This window comes from Hyalella azteca, unplaced genomic scaffold (assembly GCF_000764305.2).
Source record: "Hyalella azteca isolate HAZT.00-mixed unplaced genomic scaffold, Hazt_2.0.2 contig456, whole genome shotgun sequence".
Taxonomy (NCBI): Eukaryota; Metazoa; Arthropoda; class Malacostraca; order Amphipoda; family Hyalellidae; genus Hyalella; species Hyalella azteca.
Window position 1 is genome coordinate 7236 of NW_025930806.1, and position 16816 is coordinate 24051.

General features: G+C 43.7%; 3 protein-coding genes across 3 annotated transcripts in view; all 3 read left to right on the forward strand.

The window, feature by feature from the left end:
* The first annotated feature begins 1699 nt into the window (after positions 1–1699).
* On the forward strand, positions 1700–5576 carry LOC108673213. Its single transcript, XM_047880028.1, has 6 exons — positions 1700–1934; positions 2151–2263; positions 3391–3434; positions 3761–3874; positions 4234–4401; positions 4941–5576. Exons 2-6 carry the CDS (start codon positions 2156–2158, stop codon positions 5554–5556), a joined length of 1050 nt encoding a protein of 349 aa, XP_047735984.1. The 5' UTR covers positions 1700–1934; positions 2151–2155; the 3' UTR covers positions 5557–5576.
* Positions 5577–6086: 510 nt separating this feature from the next.
* On the forward strand, positions 6087–10797 carry LOC108673222. Its single transcript, XM_018161017.2, has 8 exons — positions 6087–6261; positions 7123–7265; positions 7807–7939; positions 8192–8334; positions 8670–8787; positions 8949–8980; positions 9323–9418; positions 10172–10797. The coding sequence occupies exons 1-8, from the start codon at positions 6207–6209 to the stop codon at positions 10685–10687; spliced, it is 1236 nt and encodes a 411-aa protein (XP_018016506.1). The 5' UTR covers positions 6087–6206; the 3' UTR covers positions 10688–10797.
* A 5103-nt stretch (positions 10798–15900) lies between these two features.
* The window catches only part of LOC108673266, a gene marked incomplete at its 3' end in the record, with an annotated part of 9872 nt that continues 8956 nt past the window's right edge, over positions 15901–16816 (forward strand). Inside the window, 1 exon segment of the mRNA XM_018161070.2 lies at positions 15901–16020. Within this exon segment, the coding sequence (XP_018016559.1) occupies positions 15982–16020 (39 nt within the window).

The following is a 16816-nucleotide window of genomic DNA, read 5'->3' on the forward strand; positions in this document are numbered from 1 at the left end:
GCCTAATGAAGTGTAGGCTGTGGCCAGGTTCATTGACTAGTCTCTTGTATAATGATTCATTATAAATAATGAACTGTTACCTTTAGTGTAAGATGCCCCAAGTATACCTCAACAAACTGTACTTATAATGATGTATATCACTCATCTCCCTTTGTATTACCTACATGCTGGGTAGGTAAGGGTTAAGTTTACACATTTATTTCATACTATGTACCCTAACAAATTAGAAGCAATATTTCCTCTTGTACCTGTTCTAGTCCATTTGTACTTAATTTTGTCATCGTACTGTAATCTATTATAGCTCCTTCAGATTTTCTAGATGCATTTTCATTACAATGTTTTCAAGTATGTCATCGTTATTAACATAGGGTAATGATGATAATTCCATGATAATTACTTCATCATTCTAGTGATGATTGTGACCGTGTTCCACATTCGCACTACAATGTTTTCAAGTATCATCATTATGAACTTTATGATGATAGTTCCATAATCATAACTTCATCATCCGAGTGATGATATCGACTGTATTCCATTTAGTGGTGATACTAAAGCTACCCTGGCTCTGCAATCTCTGGCATGATACCGCCTGCTTGTTCCCGCTACGACGTCTCCTGTAGTTCTGCTCAATTGCTTTGTCTTGTAAATTGCCTGATCCTGTTCGTCTTCATCATTTATGTTAAGGTAACTCATAGATTTTTCTTCAATAATTCCTAATGTCGTGACCCTCATTCCATTTATTATGATATGTATTATGAAGTTGGCACCCACGTCACTTGTGTACTGGGAGATGTGTTCAAAAGTGTGTTTATTTGTAAGGAGAAGAAACTCGTTAGTATAGCATTAATTGTTATGTGTTCATGAAGCGATCTCTATGCTTAACTATTCCTTCAGTCCCATTCTTACTCAGTCTAAGCAAGGGACAAGTTTGTGCAAGCAAATAATCCAATAGAGCCTACAAATTGATTGTGTCTGCCTTTTCTTTGACCTGTACTTGTTTATCGTTATTTGTGACTTGTAAAGTCATTGTTATTTGTGACTTGTAAAGTCATTGTTATTTGTGACTTGTAAAGTCATTGTTATTTGTGACTTGTAAAGTCCCAGGTTCATAAGTGGCAGCGCAGCATATGTCTGCTTTGCTAAATTCTTCTTGAAATTAATAAAGTTGTTTTAAAACAGGCAAGTTATTTGGAAGAAGATGAGTATTGAACGGGCAAACAATTAGAACCTGAGTAATGAGCCTGACAAGTTTGATGTCTAATAACAAGTCTGATGGCTGAACTTTAAGTTGAACTTGTAAGGAATATTGATCAGGAACTATCCCAGGGAGCGTTGGGTTCTCCCAGTGCTTAGGGGGCAGCTTCCCCTGGATCTCCCTAGCATAGAAAAACATAATTCATTTGATCGTGACACAATATGATTATAGTTAAGTGTGTTGGCAATAGGAGAGATGTTCTTTAAAAATGCAAGCATCTGCGCTACCGATGAAAGGTTAGCAGTTAAAAAATAATTGTAAAAGTTTAATGAGATTTAAAGCGGCGAACTCAAAGCATATATAAACTTTTAGTGAAGTGTTAGTGTATATCTTGTCTCGTAATGAAACTTTGTAAAATTTTGTAATGAAACTTGGTAAAATTTTACATGAATAAGTTTTGCACTTGAGGATGGTTTGCCAGCAGGATAAGTCTCGTATAAAAGATCTAAAGCTATAAGACATTTGTCATTAAAATTATTAGTGAAAACGTATTGCCACAGATTCTTGGTGCAAATTTTTTCCCATTGTTGATGAAGATTCTAGCCACCTCAGTATTTACTTCACTTAAGCACTAAAGCCCGAGAAGATCTGTATCTCGTGACTTATTTTGAGTGAGTTTGTAAAGAAAATATTGTGGGACACGCCGCATAACATCCATGCATTCGAAATAGACTATTCGGTAAGTGGTTCATTCCTATTTAATTTTAATGTATTCAAGATATTCACAATGAAATGTATAAATTATTTACACTTGAACTGATTCATAAAAATATTAGTTACTGGTAGTAGTGAAAATAGTAGTAGTAATTAGTAGAGCGGCAATAAATAGATTTAAATTCTAATTAAAAATTACCTAATAGATTTAAAATCAACAACGAAACGTCGTTGCCCGCAGACGCGATGGAGGACCTGGCATGGGGGCGGGAGGAGGGCACGCCTGACCTACTGACGGAGGCCTTCAAAAGGCTGGTGGACCAGAACCTGCAGGGGGCGGTGCTGCTCAGGGAGGTGAGGGGGCTCTGGGGGAGCATGGGAGGACTTCCTGAGGGGGCGGTGCTGCTTAGGGCTGTCTCTTATACACATCTAGATGTGTATAAGAGACAGGGCTTCCTGAGGGGGCGGTGCTGCTTAGGGAGGTGAGGGGGATCTGGGGGAGCATGGGAGGGCTCCCTGAGGAGGCGGTGCTGCTCAGGGAGATGAGGGGGATCTGGGGGAGCATGGGAGAGCTTCCTGAAGGGGCGGTGCTGCTTAGGTAGGTGAGAGGATCTGGGGGAGCATGGGAGGGCTCCCTGAGGAGGCGGTGCTGCTCAGGGAGATGAGGGGGATCTGGGGGAGCATGGGAGAGCTTCCTGAAGGGGCGGTGCTGCTTAGGTAGGTGAGAGGATCTGGGGGAGGGAGCATGGGAGGGCTCCCTGAGGAGGCGGTGCTGCTCAGGGAGGTGAGGGGGATCTGAGGGAGCATGGGAGTTCTTCCTGAGGAATGGGAGTGGGAAGTCTGGACGACAGGGTGAGACCTGCGGCCCCAACCTGTACATGCGAGCGCAGGTTTCGCGATAATGTGCAGGTCTCAGGGGCCACAGTGTGGACCGTTCTTTGGAGTGTAATGGCTGACATTTCATATGAAATATGGCCAACATGTTTTGATCATGCATGTTGCAGTCATGTTGTGACATGTATGTTGTCATCATTCATGTCGGCATCATTCATGTCATCATCATTCATGTCGTCATCATTCATGTCGTCATCATCCATGTCGTCATCATCCATGTCGTCATCATCCATGTCATCATCATCCATGTCGTCATCATTCATATCATCATTCATGTTGAGATCATGCATGTCGTCATCATGCATGTCGTCATCATGCATGTCGTCATCATGCATGTCGTCATCATGCATGTCGTCATCATGCATGTCGTCATCATGCATGTCATCATTCATGTTGAGATCATTCATATTGTCATCATGCATGTCGTCATCATTCATGTCGTCATCATTCATATCATCATTCATGTTGAGATCATTCATGTCGTCATCATGCATGTTGTCATCATGCATGTCGTCATCATCCATGTCGTCATCATGCATGTCGTCATCATGCACGTTGTCATCATGCACGTTGTTTGTGTTGGGCAGGAGCTGATGCTGGAGACATGCCTACGAGGCGACGCTACTGCCAGGTGGGTGCTGGCCAGCAAATATCAACTAAACTAACTCAGAAATATTTTAGAAGACAGTGCTATCAGTCGTGAAATTTAATACTTTTTATTTATTCTTCCACTAAAAAATTGATTTGATTACCTCTTAAATTTTTTTAATGGTTAATTAATGGTTAATGGAGGTTTGATTTAATAGTGATTTAATTAATAATTTTATTTAATTTGAAAATTAATGGCTGTTTAATGGTAAATTAATAGTTAATAATGGTTAATTAAATTAAATGAAATTAAAAATTTCAATTTTAATTAAATTAAAGTTAATTAAATTGAGTTTGTGGTGTGTGAAGGTTACGCGTGTGCGAGCAGACGCTGCAGCGGCAGCCTGATGCTGCAGGCCTGCAGATGCAGCAGCTGCTGCATCGTCTGCAGGAATGTCATGCCCGGCAGCAACCTCTGCACGAGTAATTCTTATATTTTTTGTGCTTAGAATTTATATTTTGTGTGTGATTGTTATGTAGGTATATATCATTGATTTATATCGTACTTATTAGTATATCGTACTTATTATAGTTCTTATTCACTCAGTTTGTCCACCTGTGTCATGTCTTAATCAGATTTTGCCCCACCGATGTCGATTTTGACTCTTCATTTATTAATTTTTATTTTATTTTGCCGTACGTCATTTATCTTTCGAAGTATTGCTGTGCTGTAAGGCACTCATGTACTCTTTTCTGCCGTCTCTTTTTACGAAACATCCTAATTTTATTGCTATATTGGATATTATATTGCATTGTTTCGAGCATCGTTCTCTATGGCCCAGGTGCCTTATGAGCCTGGAAGCGCTGGCGCGCATACGTCCTCCGACGACGGCGGACGCCGCGACACTGACCACCCCACACGCGGGCACCCCCCTGCTGGCGCTCCCCCTCCCCGCCCTGCACAGGCTGGTGGGGCTGGGGCTCACGAGCTGGACGGCCATCAGCAGCTGGTCAGAGTCTGGTCTTACGCTCGTTATTTCCGTGTTTAAATTTATTCATTCTTGCTCGTGTATGTTTCCCATTTTTTTTTGCATTCATTTTGATATTTCTGCTTATATTTTTGCATAGTTGTACTTATATTTTTGCATAGTTGTTGCAATTTTGCTAGTTTAGTTTTTTTTTGACCGATTTAAATGAATGTCTTTATTGATGTTGCTGTTCTCACATTGGAGAACAGCTGAATAAGACCGTTTCATCTTATTTCTGTATATTTATTCCGTTCATTTATTATTTAGTCGAAGACTTCTTGAAAGCTTTTTTCTATTTCTTATACTTTATCTCAATTGTCATGCTCTAAAGCCTAGTTTCTTGCAGGATAAACGTTTTTTCAAGAGTGCTTTAATTTATTGTGTACTACATTGTTTGAGCTTTTTAAGCTTTCAGTACACTAGAGGTTTATTTTTTATTTTTTATTTTATTTATTTAAAAAATTTATTATTTTTAAGTCTTCAGTACAGTAAAAGTTTATACGCCTATTCTTACATTGCAGTTTACCACAGCACCCGAGCGTGACCAAGTCTCTGCTGCAGGAGGTCCTTACGACCATCACGGCGCTGCCTGTTCCTGCTGGCACTCAGGGACATCAGCATGCCATTGCGAAGGGCAGTGCCACTACGCCACTACAGATGCATGGCACTGCCACAAAGAGTGCCACTTGTCCACCACTAAGAATTGACGGCAGTGACACCAAAAGTGCCACTTTTCTATCACTACAAATGCATGGCAGTGCCACCAAGAGTGCCAGCGTAGAGGCACCTGTCGAGCTCTGTCTTGCCCTCATAGGTGCCGCCTTTGGGACCCCGGCGCTGCCGAATCCCAGATTACAAAACCTGGCTAAAAAAATCCTGCAAATTCTCACCATCAAAATTTTCAAGTTTGTCCTCAAGCTCTGCGATCCCGTCGATGGAAGTGATCTAGCCAAGGGCGATCCAGCGATAATTGTGCCGCAAGCAAACGTCGATAAAACGATCAACGATCGACCTGTGGATGAGTCCAGCGATCGAACCTTGATCGAGCCAACGCAGTGGGAGGACTGCGCCCTGGTGCAGTTCTACGATCTACTGCTGCAGGGGGTAGACCAGGTGATCTACTGCTGCAGGGGGTAGACCAGGTGATCTACTGCTGCAGGGGGTAGACCCTGTCTCTTATACACATCTAGATGTGTATAAGAGACAGACCATATAGGTAAAGAGCCTGGAGCCCTGGACCATATAGGTAAAGAGCCTGGAGCCCTGGACCATATAGGTAAAGAGCCTGGTCTATATAGCTCAAGATTCATGTGATGCCCCCTGAGCCTCTAATCTGACTGGCAGCACTGGCTGCCTTCAAACATCAAGTTGAACATTTGTTCTGGTATCCTGTGATAATGTAGTCCAAATTTATGTGCTGAATTGGACATGTTTGCATTTTTATCATTTGATTATAAAAATATTGGAATGAACATGTCTTATAGGCTCAGAATAATTTTGATAAAATGTATATATTAACAAATTATCCCTTTAACTAAATATTTTTATTTTCCTGGATCTATGGTTGTGCCAAATATGCAAAACTAAAAGCAAGAAAAAGGTTGTTTGGCTTACAACAATTTAAAAACTATTACCTATTTAATCTAACATAAAATTTTATGTTTCAGATAATTATTTAGTTCTTAACTGTTATGTTTTTTATTTCTTGCCTCAAATGTTCATAGGAAAGCTGTCCATCAAACAGCAGTAGGGAGTTTATAGCATTTGTTGTTGAGTACTCACCTAGAATGCTGCTCATGATGAAGTTAATTTTACCTCTGCTCTGCTGGCTGTGCATTCAAGGTAATCTTTTATTCTTGGTCTTTTCCATGGCTGTGTACTCTCATTTTTATGATGATTTCATTTTATCTGTGCAAATTATGTGTTGGAGGTGGGGGACATCTTCATGTACATATATAACTGTAGTATATGTATGTAATTTTTGGATGCTAATTGTGAACAATTACTTATTTGAGATACATGTGTACAAAATTTACTAGTGTTTGATAAATATTGTTTCCTTCGGTTTCCAGCAGGTGAGACAAACTTGTCTGCTTCCTATCAAATTTGTAACATAAATGGAAAAAATTAGGAATAAATTGCTTCATTGTTAAAGTGATCTTTTACATTGAAGATATATGTAAAGGAGTACCATAAATTTGATGGCTTCTCTGATTCAAAAAATTTTCAGCTATCACTATGAGGAGATTTTCAGAATTTTCTTCAGCTGTCACCTCCTGCTAAGCATATTATCAACAAGTTTCAATTAGAATCTTCTGTAACAGTACTTGAAAATGTGTCTGGGTGGCTTTTTTATTTAAATTTATCTATAGTATTTGCAGTTCATTTTACTCCACATTGATCTAAAATATCGATATGGTCTGATTGAGTTAGGATAGGTATATGTTTAAGATGTATCATAAATAATATGTTGTTAGAGGTATTGTTATGGGTATTTTAAAGGTTAAAACCTTTATAAAGGCAGGCATGTAACAATAAGAATGTTAGATGTGATTCTGTTCTCATGAAGATTGGCTGTTTAGATATGTAAAGATTAGGTAGCTTCAAGAAACTCTTTAATTCTTGACATTCATTATGCTTATGTTAACTTTAATTCTAAGGATATAAACTTCAAATAAAATTTAATGATGCTGGTCTGTGCAGGTGTGGAAGGAACAAGCCGATCTCCAGTGCGGTGGTGCACGGTGAGCAACGCAGAGTATGCCAAGTGTACGGCTCTGGCAGCTGCAATTGCCGATGACTACATTGCATTTGCCACCACCCACACCACCCTCCAGTGTATCGAGGTGAGTCAGCTGCATTCTTGCTCTTATCCTTATGCATTAATGTGCAAATTCTCAGTTATCATCTTGAAATATTATTGTGAATGATATACATATTGTTTCATTTGATGATTCAATAATCAAACCTTCATTTCGTTTTTGGATTTCTCCACTATAAAGTGGACATGGTGCTATTGTCTGTGTAAACCAAGCACACAACAAAGCTGACTGTAACATTATCAGCAAGTATGATAAATTCTTTTTATTGCCAGACTGTGAATTCTTCTTGTTTATCTTTGATGGAATGTAAATTTAATTGAAATTTCAGAATTTAATTTTACTTTTTAAATCTAACCTTTTTTTCTATCTTCTTACCTTAAAAATCAATTGCTAACAATCAGTGTTCAGGTCCAGAGTAATATTCTGACAGGACAAGTACCATAGCAGAAATGCCATCAAATAGCCATTTGATGTTTACAGTTTCGTTTCAAACATACTAGTCTCAAATTTTCTAAAATATGTAATAGATTAATTTTTAAGCTAATATGCCATCCAAATGCTGCAGAAAAATCATCATGATGAGTGCATGCAGACAATTGACAACAACAAAGCAGACATTGTGTCTCTTGACGCCAATGAAATATTCCTGGGCGGGCGCTACCATTCGCTGGTGCCTATCATGAAGAATGTGTACCAAGGTGAGTGTCAGAGGAATATATCTGTCTAGAGGATTTCACTGTGTACTGAGGTGGATATAGCAGGTGTATGCACAATAGCATATACTTGCAGTATGTACCAAGGTAAAAATCAGACATATTCATAACCTGTGGGTTGCGATGAATATAAAGCTTGGTATTACTGATCTATGGCACCTGTTTTCAATTGTTCCATGGTGAATCAAATAAATTATAATATTTACTTGAGTAATCACACTTGCTGGTTTTGTACAGATGGAGAGAGTGACTTCTACTCGGTGGCTGTGGTGAAGCGTGGCACCCTCAGCGGCTACTCCGGCCTCTACAGCCTGCGTAACGTCACTGCCTGCTTCCCCTCTGTGGCCTCCATGGGCGGCTGGGTCATCCCCATCTCCAGGGTCTGATTGTCATGAAAATATCAATTCTATTTAGCTAAATAAATTAATTGATATTTATTAATGGTAGAACTAGCAAGGTTGTAAATTTTATTTCAATGATTATTCACATTATAATTCAGGCAGGATTTAACTCTCCTTGAACACAATATTAGTAAAGCCTAAAGTTAAGCGCAAGTGCTTCCTTGTGATGTTGCTGGGAAATGTTGTGCTGAATGATGTAGATTATCATGACATCAAAGCCATTTTTATTGTACCAGATTAACATAATTAAATACAAAACCTTTATTTCATTACGAATGTAAATGCAATTTTTCAAAGGATAATATGGCTTACAGCTGATGGAAGCCGGGGCCATGAAGGTGGCAGACTGCAACAACTACGTCAAGTCTGCCTCTGCCTTCTTTGCTGGGGGCTGTGCAGTCAACATCCTGGCAGATAAACATAACCCACTGGGTGAGTAACATCCTGGCAGATAAACAAAACCCACTGGGTGAGTAACATCCTGGCAGATAAACATAACCTGCTGGGTGAGTAACATCCTGGCAGATAAACATAACCCGCTGGGTGAGTAACATGGCAGATAAACATAACCCCTGTCTCTTATACACATCTAGATGTGTATAAGTGCCTAGATGTGGCGTGCCTAGTGTGCCTAGATGTGGCGTGACTAGAGCGCCTAGATATTCAGCATCTTCCGCCCCTGACACGCGTTAAGAGGCTAGCATGTAATTAAATATATCATTTTTTATTGTATTTATTCACCTTCATTTACAAGAACTTGAGTCATGAGAAATTTTTGTATATATTTAATAAGCAACACATGAATTTGTATTAAATTAATTTCAATGAATTTAATGTTTAATAATGATTTCCCCGGCGGGCTGGGAGTAATTTGCATAGTGCACGTACCACGAAAAAATGCAATTTTTTCGCACTTCTAGCCATAATCATTTTTTTTAGGCTTTTAGCCGTAACCAAATTTTTTTAGGCCGTGCCCTGGGCGTTCTGGGACGGCAAGATCTTCCATCACTTCTACCTGCGCGCCAAACTGGGGGCCCGCATAGACGATCTCGTGGACCACAAGGTGAGGGGACCACAAGGTGAGGGGACCACAAGGTGAGGGGGACCATAAGGTGAGGGGGACCACAAACTGAGGGGACCACAAGGTGAGGGGACCACAAGGTTGGGGGACCACAAGGTGAGGGGACCACAAGGTGAGGGGGACCACAAGGTGAGGGGACCACAAGGTGCGNCTTAAACTGTCCTAAACTGTATTAAATTGTCTTAAAATGTCACATGCAAGCACATGTGATAGGTGTGCACCTGCATGCATGACACTGCACCAGATGCACGCACCTGCACCTGTCTCTTATACACATCTAGATGTGTATAAGAGACAGACCACAAGGTGGGTCAGGGGGACAGGTGGGTCAGGGGGACCACAAGGTGGGTCAGGGGGACCACAAGGTGGGTCAGGGGGACCAAAAGGTGAGTCTGGGGGACCACAAGTTGAGGGACCACAAGGTGGGTCAGGGGGACCACAAGGTGGGTCAGGGGGACCACAAGTTGAGGGACCACAAGGCGGGTCAGGGGGACCACAAGGTGAGGTGGACCTCAAGGTGGGTCAGGGGGACCACAAGGTGGGTCAGGGGGACCACAAGGTGGAGGACCACAAGGTGGGTCAGGGGGACCACAAGGTGGGTCAGGGGGACTACAAGGTGTGGTGGACCACTAGGTGGGTCATGTGGTGTGGACCACTGGGTGGGTGTGATTGCGTTGGTTCACCCACTGATACCACCCCTGGTACCACTAACCCCCGTCCCCCCGTCCCCCCCAGGAGCCGCTGCTGCGGGAGTTCCAGGAGATCAAGTCTCTCATCGCCGCCCACATCCCCGTCCTCCCCCCGCCCCCTGCCCACCACGGCTCCCCCAAGTCCAGCCCCAAGAAGTCCCCCAGCAGTATGACCAGAAGCTCGTCCCGCTCTCCAGCCCACTCACCGCCCACTCAACCCCCTCACCCGCCCACAACCCTCAACATCAGCAAGCCCAACTACAGCAGCGGGTCCCCTAGGATCTCCCCCCGTGGGTCACCACTCTCGCCCCACTCCCCCCATCTCAAGAAGATCCTACAGAAAGCCAATACTCCCCCAAGCTACAAGTCCCCCGTCAAGAAAGGCCCCCACGTCAAGGGGACCGTATCCCCAGCACTGGTCAAGTCCCCTGTCAAGAAGCCACCTGTCAAGGGGGGCACGGTGTCCCCCGCTCTGGTCAAGTCCCCCGTCAAAGGGGGGACGGTCTCCCCCGCTCTCATCAAGTCCCCTGTCAAGAAGCTCCCCCAGACCACGGCCATGTGATTCGGCCAGTCCCCCCTTGAGACGCAGATCTGAATTTGTCCTCTTATTGTAACTTTAATTATAATTTAACTAATTATTTATATATATTTACGAATATCAAATGCCAAACACGACGAAAAAACTTTGTCTATGTCCAGGGGGGGGGGGGCAAGTTTGAATATGTGTTATGAGCCGCTGAAATGCGTGTTACGAGCCGCTGAAATGCGTGTTATGAGCCGCTGAAATGCGTATTATGAGCCGCTGAAATACGTGTCATCAGCCGCTGAAATGCGTGTTACGAGCCGCTTCTTCTATACACGAAAATCTGACGATGGCGGCGTTACACTTACAAAATGAATAGGACTTTGTCCAAATTTTGATGCACTTATGGCCGTGCAGACAATGTATGCACTTATGGCCGTGCAGACCCAGTATGGCCGTGCAGACAATGTGTCTGCACATTTATCCAAGTGTTGGTATTTACTCTTCAGAAATCAAAAGACTAGGATTGTTCAGAACCTTAAGCTTGAGAATTCAACGCAACCGCCAGGACTTCCCTTCTTATTAACTTAGAAGGATCTTATTGCCATCTTCATATCCTGATGCAGGATCTCCAGTTGATGGAAATATTATTTGATGGAAAATACCCTTTCTGTGAATTTAGCGAAGAATTTGGAAGAATCGATAAAGATTATCGATTAATTTACCACGTTTTCTTATTTCCATGGCAAAATTAGAGCTATGAATTTGTACGAGCACGTATACTAGAACCGATAAACTAGACTGCTTAAATAAACTACATAGTTTTTGACTGATAATATATACACGTGTTTTTTTAGTCATGATCTTACATGAGTTTTTTGACGTCGGGACCACAGTGTTAAAAATCGCGGGCGTTTCACCGTCCAAATTAGGCGCCGCCCAGCTTCTGGTAATCGGACGCTGACGCGACTCTAAATTTGGTTCGGTGTGTTTGCGGCGAAGTGTTGTGCGGCTTTGAGTCGCGTTTTGCTTGAAAGTTTTGCCGGCCACACGCGTACGTCAACTCTTCCGTAGCCATTCTGTTCCTAGGTGACACGTGCACGTGATTACTGTACATAAACGTGACACGATCAATTTAAGAACCTAAGCCAAACTATCACCAGAATTATTATCTCGGCTGAAGAATGTCTTCATGCATCCGTAGGATTGCATGTTCACTTACAGCATTTTCATTAGTGTATACTACACTGGACAACACATGCGAGGTCTTTGTAACGTGTTAATTAAATTTGAAAATCATCAATAGAGTTCCCATGCAGTCTAATGAATGAAGAAAGGGATATTTTCTTGGATGAAAGACAATATTTCATTGATTAAATAAACTGACGGCAACTTCAGTCGTGCGCTGGAAATTGACGGATTTGGCACCGTAACGTCACGTTACGTCGCCTTTTTAAGCGACGTTCTTAATATTTACGTCGTTTTACGTTAACTTTAAAACTGTGATGCTGTGGAGTCATTTGCGATTCTGTGGTATCTCGTTTGTCTCTTTATTATACCATTAAATTTCCTTTAAAGTTAACCATTACTTACTGCCCATTATCATCATAGTCGTCGCGCTAACCATAACTTGCTGCCCATTATCATCATAGTCGTCACGCTATAACCATAACTTGCTGCCCATTATCATCATAGTCGTCACGCTATAACCATTACTTGCTGCCCATTATCATCATAGTCGTCACGCTAACCATTACTTGCTGCCCATTATCATCATGGTCGTCACGCTAACCATTACTTGCTGCCCATTATCATCATAGTCGTCGCGCTAACCATTACTATCGCTGTGCCGGCATAATCAAACCACGCTTAATGTGCTCACTCTAATTACGAGGTCCTTAATTCGGTTATTATTTAGGCCTTCTAAGATAAACACCTTTACTAGTCTTAATGAGGCACGTAATTAAGCTTAATTTGTCACCTAAGTGCGCAGATTGGGCGCCTCATTAGGCAAGATCTGCCACCTAATGAGGTGATATTTGGCCCTACTTACTTCGAAATGGGTGCTTGACTAGGTTCTTTGCTACAACTAATAGTGCTTTATTTTGCGCCATAACTAGCACCTAATGACGCCGAAAGAGGCACCTAATTCTGCACTTAAGAGCGCCTAGTGCACGCACCAGCACCTAGTGCACGCACCTGCACCTAGTGCACGCACCAGCACCTAGTGCACGCACCTGCACCTAGTGCAAGCACCTGCACCTAGTGCACGCACCTGCACCTAGTGCACGCACCTGCACCTAGTGCAAGCACCTGCACCTAGTGCACGCACCTGCACCTAGTGCACGCACCTGCACCTAGTGCAAGCACCAGCACCTAGGATAGTCCGCTGCTAGTTACCGTCTCGAGGCCAGAGCCTCCTGTCGCGTCCTGCCTAAAACTATGTACTTGATTACTAATAAACTAGTTCATTTGTTAGCTAATTATTCGATCATAATCTTAATGAATATTTGTGATTATTATAGTATAGTCTTAAGAATATCGGTACCTGGAGCTGCGGTACCTAGAGCTGCGGTACCTGGAGCTGCGGTACCTGGAGCTGCGGTACCTGGAGCTGCGGTACCTAGAGCTGCGGTACCTGGAGCTGCGGTACCTGGAGCTGCGGTACCTAGAGCTGCGGTACCTGGAGCTGCNTTCACTCCCATCACCTTCACTCCCATCACCTTCACTCCCATCACCTTCACTCCCATCACCTTCACTCCCATCACCTTCACTCCCATCACCTTCACTCCCATCACCTTCACTCCCATCACCTTCACTCCCATCACCTTCACTCCCATCACCTTCACTCCCATCACCTTCACTCCCATCACCTTCACTCCCATCACCTTCACTCCCATCACCTTCACTCCCATCACCTTCACTCCCATCACCTTCACTCCCATCACCTTCACTCCCATCACCTTCACTCCCATCACCTTCACTCCCATCACCTTCACTCCCATCACCTTCACTCCCATCACCTTCACTCCCATCACCTTCACTCCCATCACCTTCACTCCCATCACCTTCACTCCCATCACCTTCACTCCCATCACCTTCACTCCCATCACCTTCACTCCCATCACCTTCACTCCCATCACCTTCACTCCCATCACCTTCACTCCCATCACCTTCACTCCCATCACCTTCACTCCCATCACCTTCACTCCCATCACCTTCACTCCCATCACCTTCACTCCCATCACCTTCACTCCCATCACCTTCACTCCCATCACCTTCACTCCCATCACCTTCACTCCCATCACCTTCACTCCCATCACCTTCACTCCCATCACCTTCACTCCCATCACCTTCACTCCCATCACCTTCACTCCCATCACCTTCACTCCCATCACCTTCACTCCCATCACCTTCACTCCCATCACCTTCACTCCCATCACCTTCACTCCCGTCACCTTCACTCCCATCACCTTCACTCCCTCATCCCACCCGTAACCCCCATAACCCCTCATAACCCTCCCCGTAGCGCCTCATAACCCCCAACTCACCCAACCCCCGTAACGCCCCATAACCCCCAGCCGTAACCCCCGTAACAAGACGCTGCGTTACAGCCGCGAAGTAATAGCGTTATGTCGCTTAGGTCTGCGCGTTCTGCTGTGTGTTATTTGTCTTGATAATTACATTCTATTTGTTACATGTAACCTCTCGTTACTATATCTGTTACTAAACGATGCTATTGATTACATGTAACTATAGAGGCCTCTAGTTACATGTAACTAGAGGTGTCTAGTTACATGTAACTAGAAGTGTCACTGCTGCCGTCACTGTACTAATGTCACTAATACACTTTTGCTCTTGTAACGCGTCACTTATTGTCACGGGTGAGGGTACAGCGGGTGAGGGTACAGCGGGTGAGGGTACAGCAGGTGAGGGTACAGCGGGTGAGGGTACAGCGGGTGAGGGTACGCAGGTGAGGGTACAGCAGGTGAGGGTACAGCAGGTGAGGGTACAGCAGGTGAGGGTACAGCAGGTGAGGGTACAGCGGGTGAGGGTACAGCAGGTGAGGGTACAGCGGGTGAGGGTACAGCGGGTGAGGGTACAGCGGGTGAGGGTACAGCGGGTGATGAGGCAGCCCTACATAGGGAGGCCCTCACCAGAGGGCGGCTGAGGGCTCATGCCCTCGCATACATCAGGGCCGCAGATCGCATATCACATGAAGACGAGCGCGCATTATGCTGCGTCATGCTCACCTGCACCCCATGCATTACACGTCTTAATTACCTCCATTACCACCCTCGTCACTGACGCGTATCTGTGATACGCCTGCAACACGCCTTAATTACCTCCATTACCACCCTCGTCACTGACGCGTATCTGTGATACGCCTGCAACACGCCTTAATTACCTCCATTACCACGACGCGTATCTGTGATACGCCTGCAAAACGCCTTAATTACCCCCATTAACACCCTCGTCACTGACGCGTATCTGTGATACGCCTGCAACACGCCTCAATTACCTCCATTACCTCATCAGGGGCGCGTATCTGTGATACGCACGTGAAATAATTTATCGTCAATTGTTTCGTGTGATTCAGGAGTCGTCGCGCCCGTTTGTAAATATTTTTAAGGAAGTCCAATAAAATTATTTGGGAATCATGACAGCATTTCGATGTTTTTATTACAACACTTTTCTTTAACTTCACTTCTTGTTTGTTCGTCTGTCTGCTACAAATCTTATAATCAATATTTATCACACTTCTACCTGTCCAATCAATCTGAAATTGTGCACACTTGCGCAAAGTTGGAAACAATGAATGAATCAATTGTCAGAATAAATAATTTTATAAAATTTATATTTTTGTTAACATTTAAAAAAAATTTTAAAATCATTTCTTTTAATATTTAAAAATAAAGTAATAAATTCAATGTAAATGTGTAACATTGCAGACACTGGATTCGTGAGAAGTGTCTTTATAAAGTAATTCGTAAACACATATTATTTGAAGACTCCAACACAAAAATGTGCATTCCATAAGCGTTTCATCAAAGCTAGAATATGAAGCATTGGCATAAAAAGAAAACGCGGACATTTCTGTCTCTTCCTAAAGCAAGAATTCAGATAACAAAAAGACTGGTGAGAAAATCCCTGCCGTAGAAGGAAGTTGTCCCCCTGCTCTGTCAGGGAGGGGGAGGTGTCTTGGGGGAGGGGGAGGCAACTCGAGCACAAACCTGTTTAGTAACCTTTGCGACGTGGTGAGGGGTGAAGTGCGTCACTCCCGGTGTGTTAGTATTCGAACGATCCTTCACCAGTGCCGCCCTATACACAAAATGCCGATCTTAGGAGGATGTTTATGCTTTGATCTGCCAGTAAGTTTATAGTAGCTAGGAAGCGGTAGACAGCTTGTTAGTCTTCTGACTTTCAAGCTGCGAAGGTCACCCATAAACCGCTAAAATTCTTTTTCAATCGTAAATTAAAATGGAAAAATACGACTTGGAAACCGTTGAGTATTGCATGCAATTCACTAAGCGCATCTTTTTGGTGGCGAGCGACGACTAAACGAGGCGTTGGCAGTCCACTTGTTGCTGCTCCTCTTGTTCTTTTTGTTACTGCTGCTCCTGTTGTTCTTGTTACTGTTGTTACTGCTGCTCCTGTTCTTGTTGTTACTGTTGTTACTTGCACTGGTTTGGATGTGTTGTGGTATGCTAGCTGTGGGTTATGGAATGGAGGTGGTGTGGTTTGTGGTGTGGTTACGGAGTGAAATTGTGGTGATGGTGTGTTGTTGAGATATCGGCCTTAGTTATACCTGTGGTGATGTGAGTGGTGAAGTGCTATTGGCGTTAGTGGTGATGTTGAGGAGAGGAGGTGGTGGAGAGTTGAGGTCACCAGCATCACGTTGGCTGCCAAATGTTGCACCGCCGATGCTGGCTGCCCTGCCTGCTTGCGGCGCTGTGTGGCCTCCATCATTACAGGCGGGCAAACATATTGTGTAAAAACAGCCAACGTGTGTGAGTATACAGCCGGTGTGTGGCCCGGGGTGAGGATAATAATAATTGAGTAAACGGCTACACCTAGACAGCCTCCCCCCCTCACCTAGACAGCCTCCCCCCCTCATCTAGACAGCCTCCCCCCCTCACCTAGACAGCCTCCCCCCCTCATCTAGAC

What these genes read in the sequence shown, in the direction of transcription:
- LOC108673213 (XM_047880028.1), top strand. Translation starts at nt 2,156, where the DNA reads ATGGAGGACCTGGCATGGGGGCGGGAGGAGGGCACGCCTGACCTACTG. An exon ending in GGGCGGTGCTGCTCAGGGAG is followed by an intron (nt 2,264 to 3,390) that starts GTGAGGGGGCTC and finishes TGTGTTGGGCAG; the next exon opens with GAGCTGATGCTGGAGACATG. An exon ending in CGAGGCGACGCTACTGCCAG is followed by an intron (nt 3,435 to 3,760) that starts GTGGGTGCTGGC and finishes TGGTGTGTGAAG; the next exon opens with GTTACGCGTGTGCGAGCAGA.
- LOC108673222 (XM_018161017.2), top strand. Translation starts at nt 6,207, where the DNA reads ATGCTGCTCATGATGAAGTTAATTTTACCTCTGCTCTGCTGGCTGTGC. An exon ending in CCACCCTCCAGTGTATCGAG is followed by an intron (nt 7,266 to 7,806) that starts GTGAGTCAGCTG and finishes CAAATGCTGCAG; the next exon opens with AAAAATCATCATGATGAGTG. An exon ending in GGGTCATCCCCATCTCCAGG is followed by an intron (nt 8,335 to 8,669) that starts GTCTGATTGTCA and finishes TATGGCTTACAG; the next exon opens with CTGATGGAAGCCGGGGCCAT.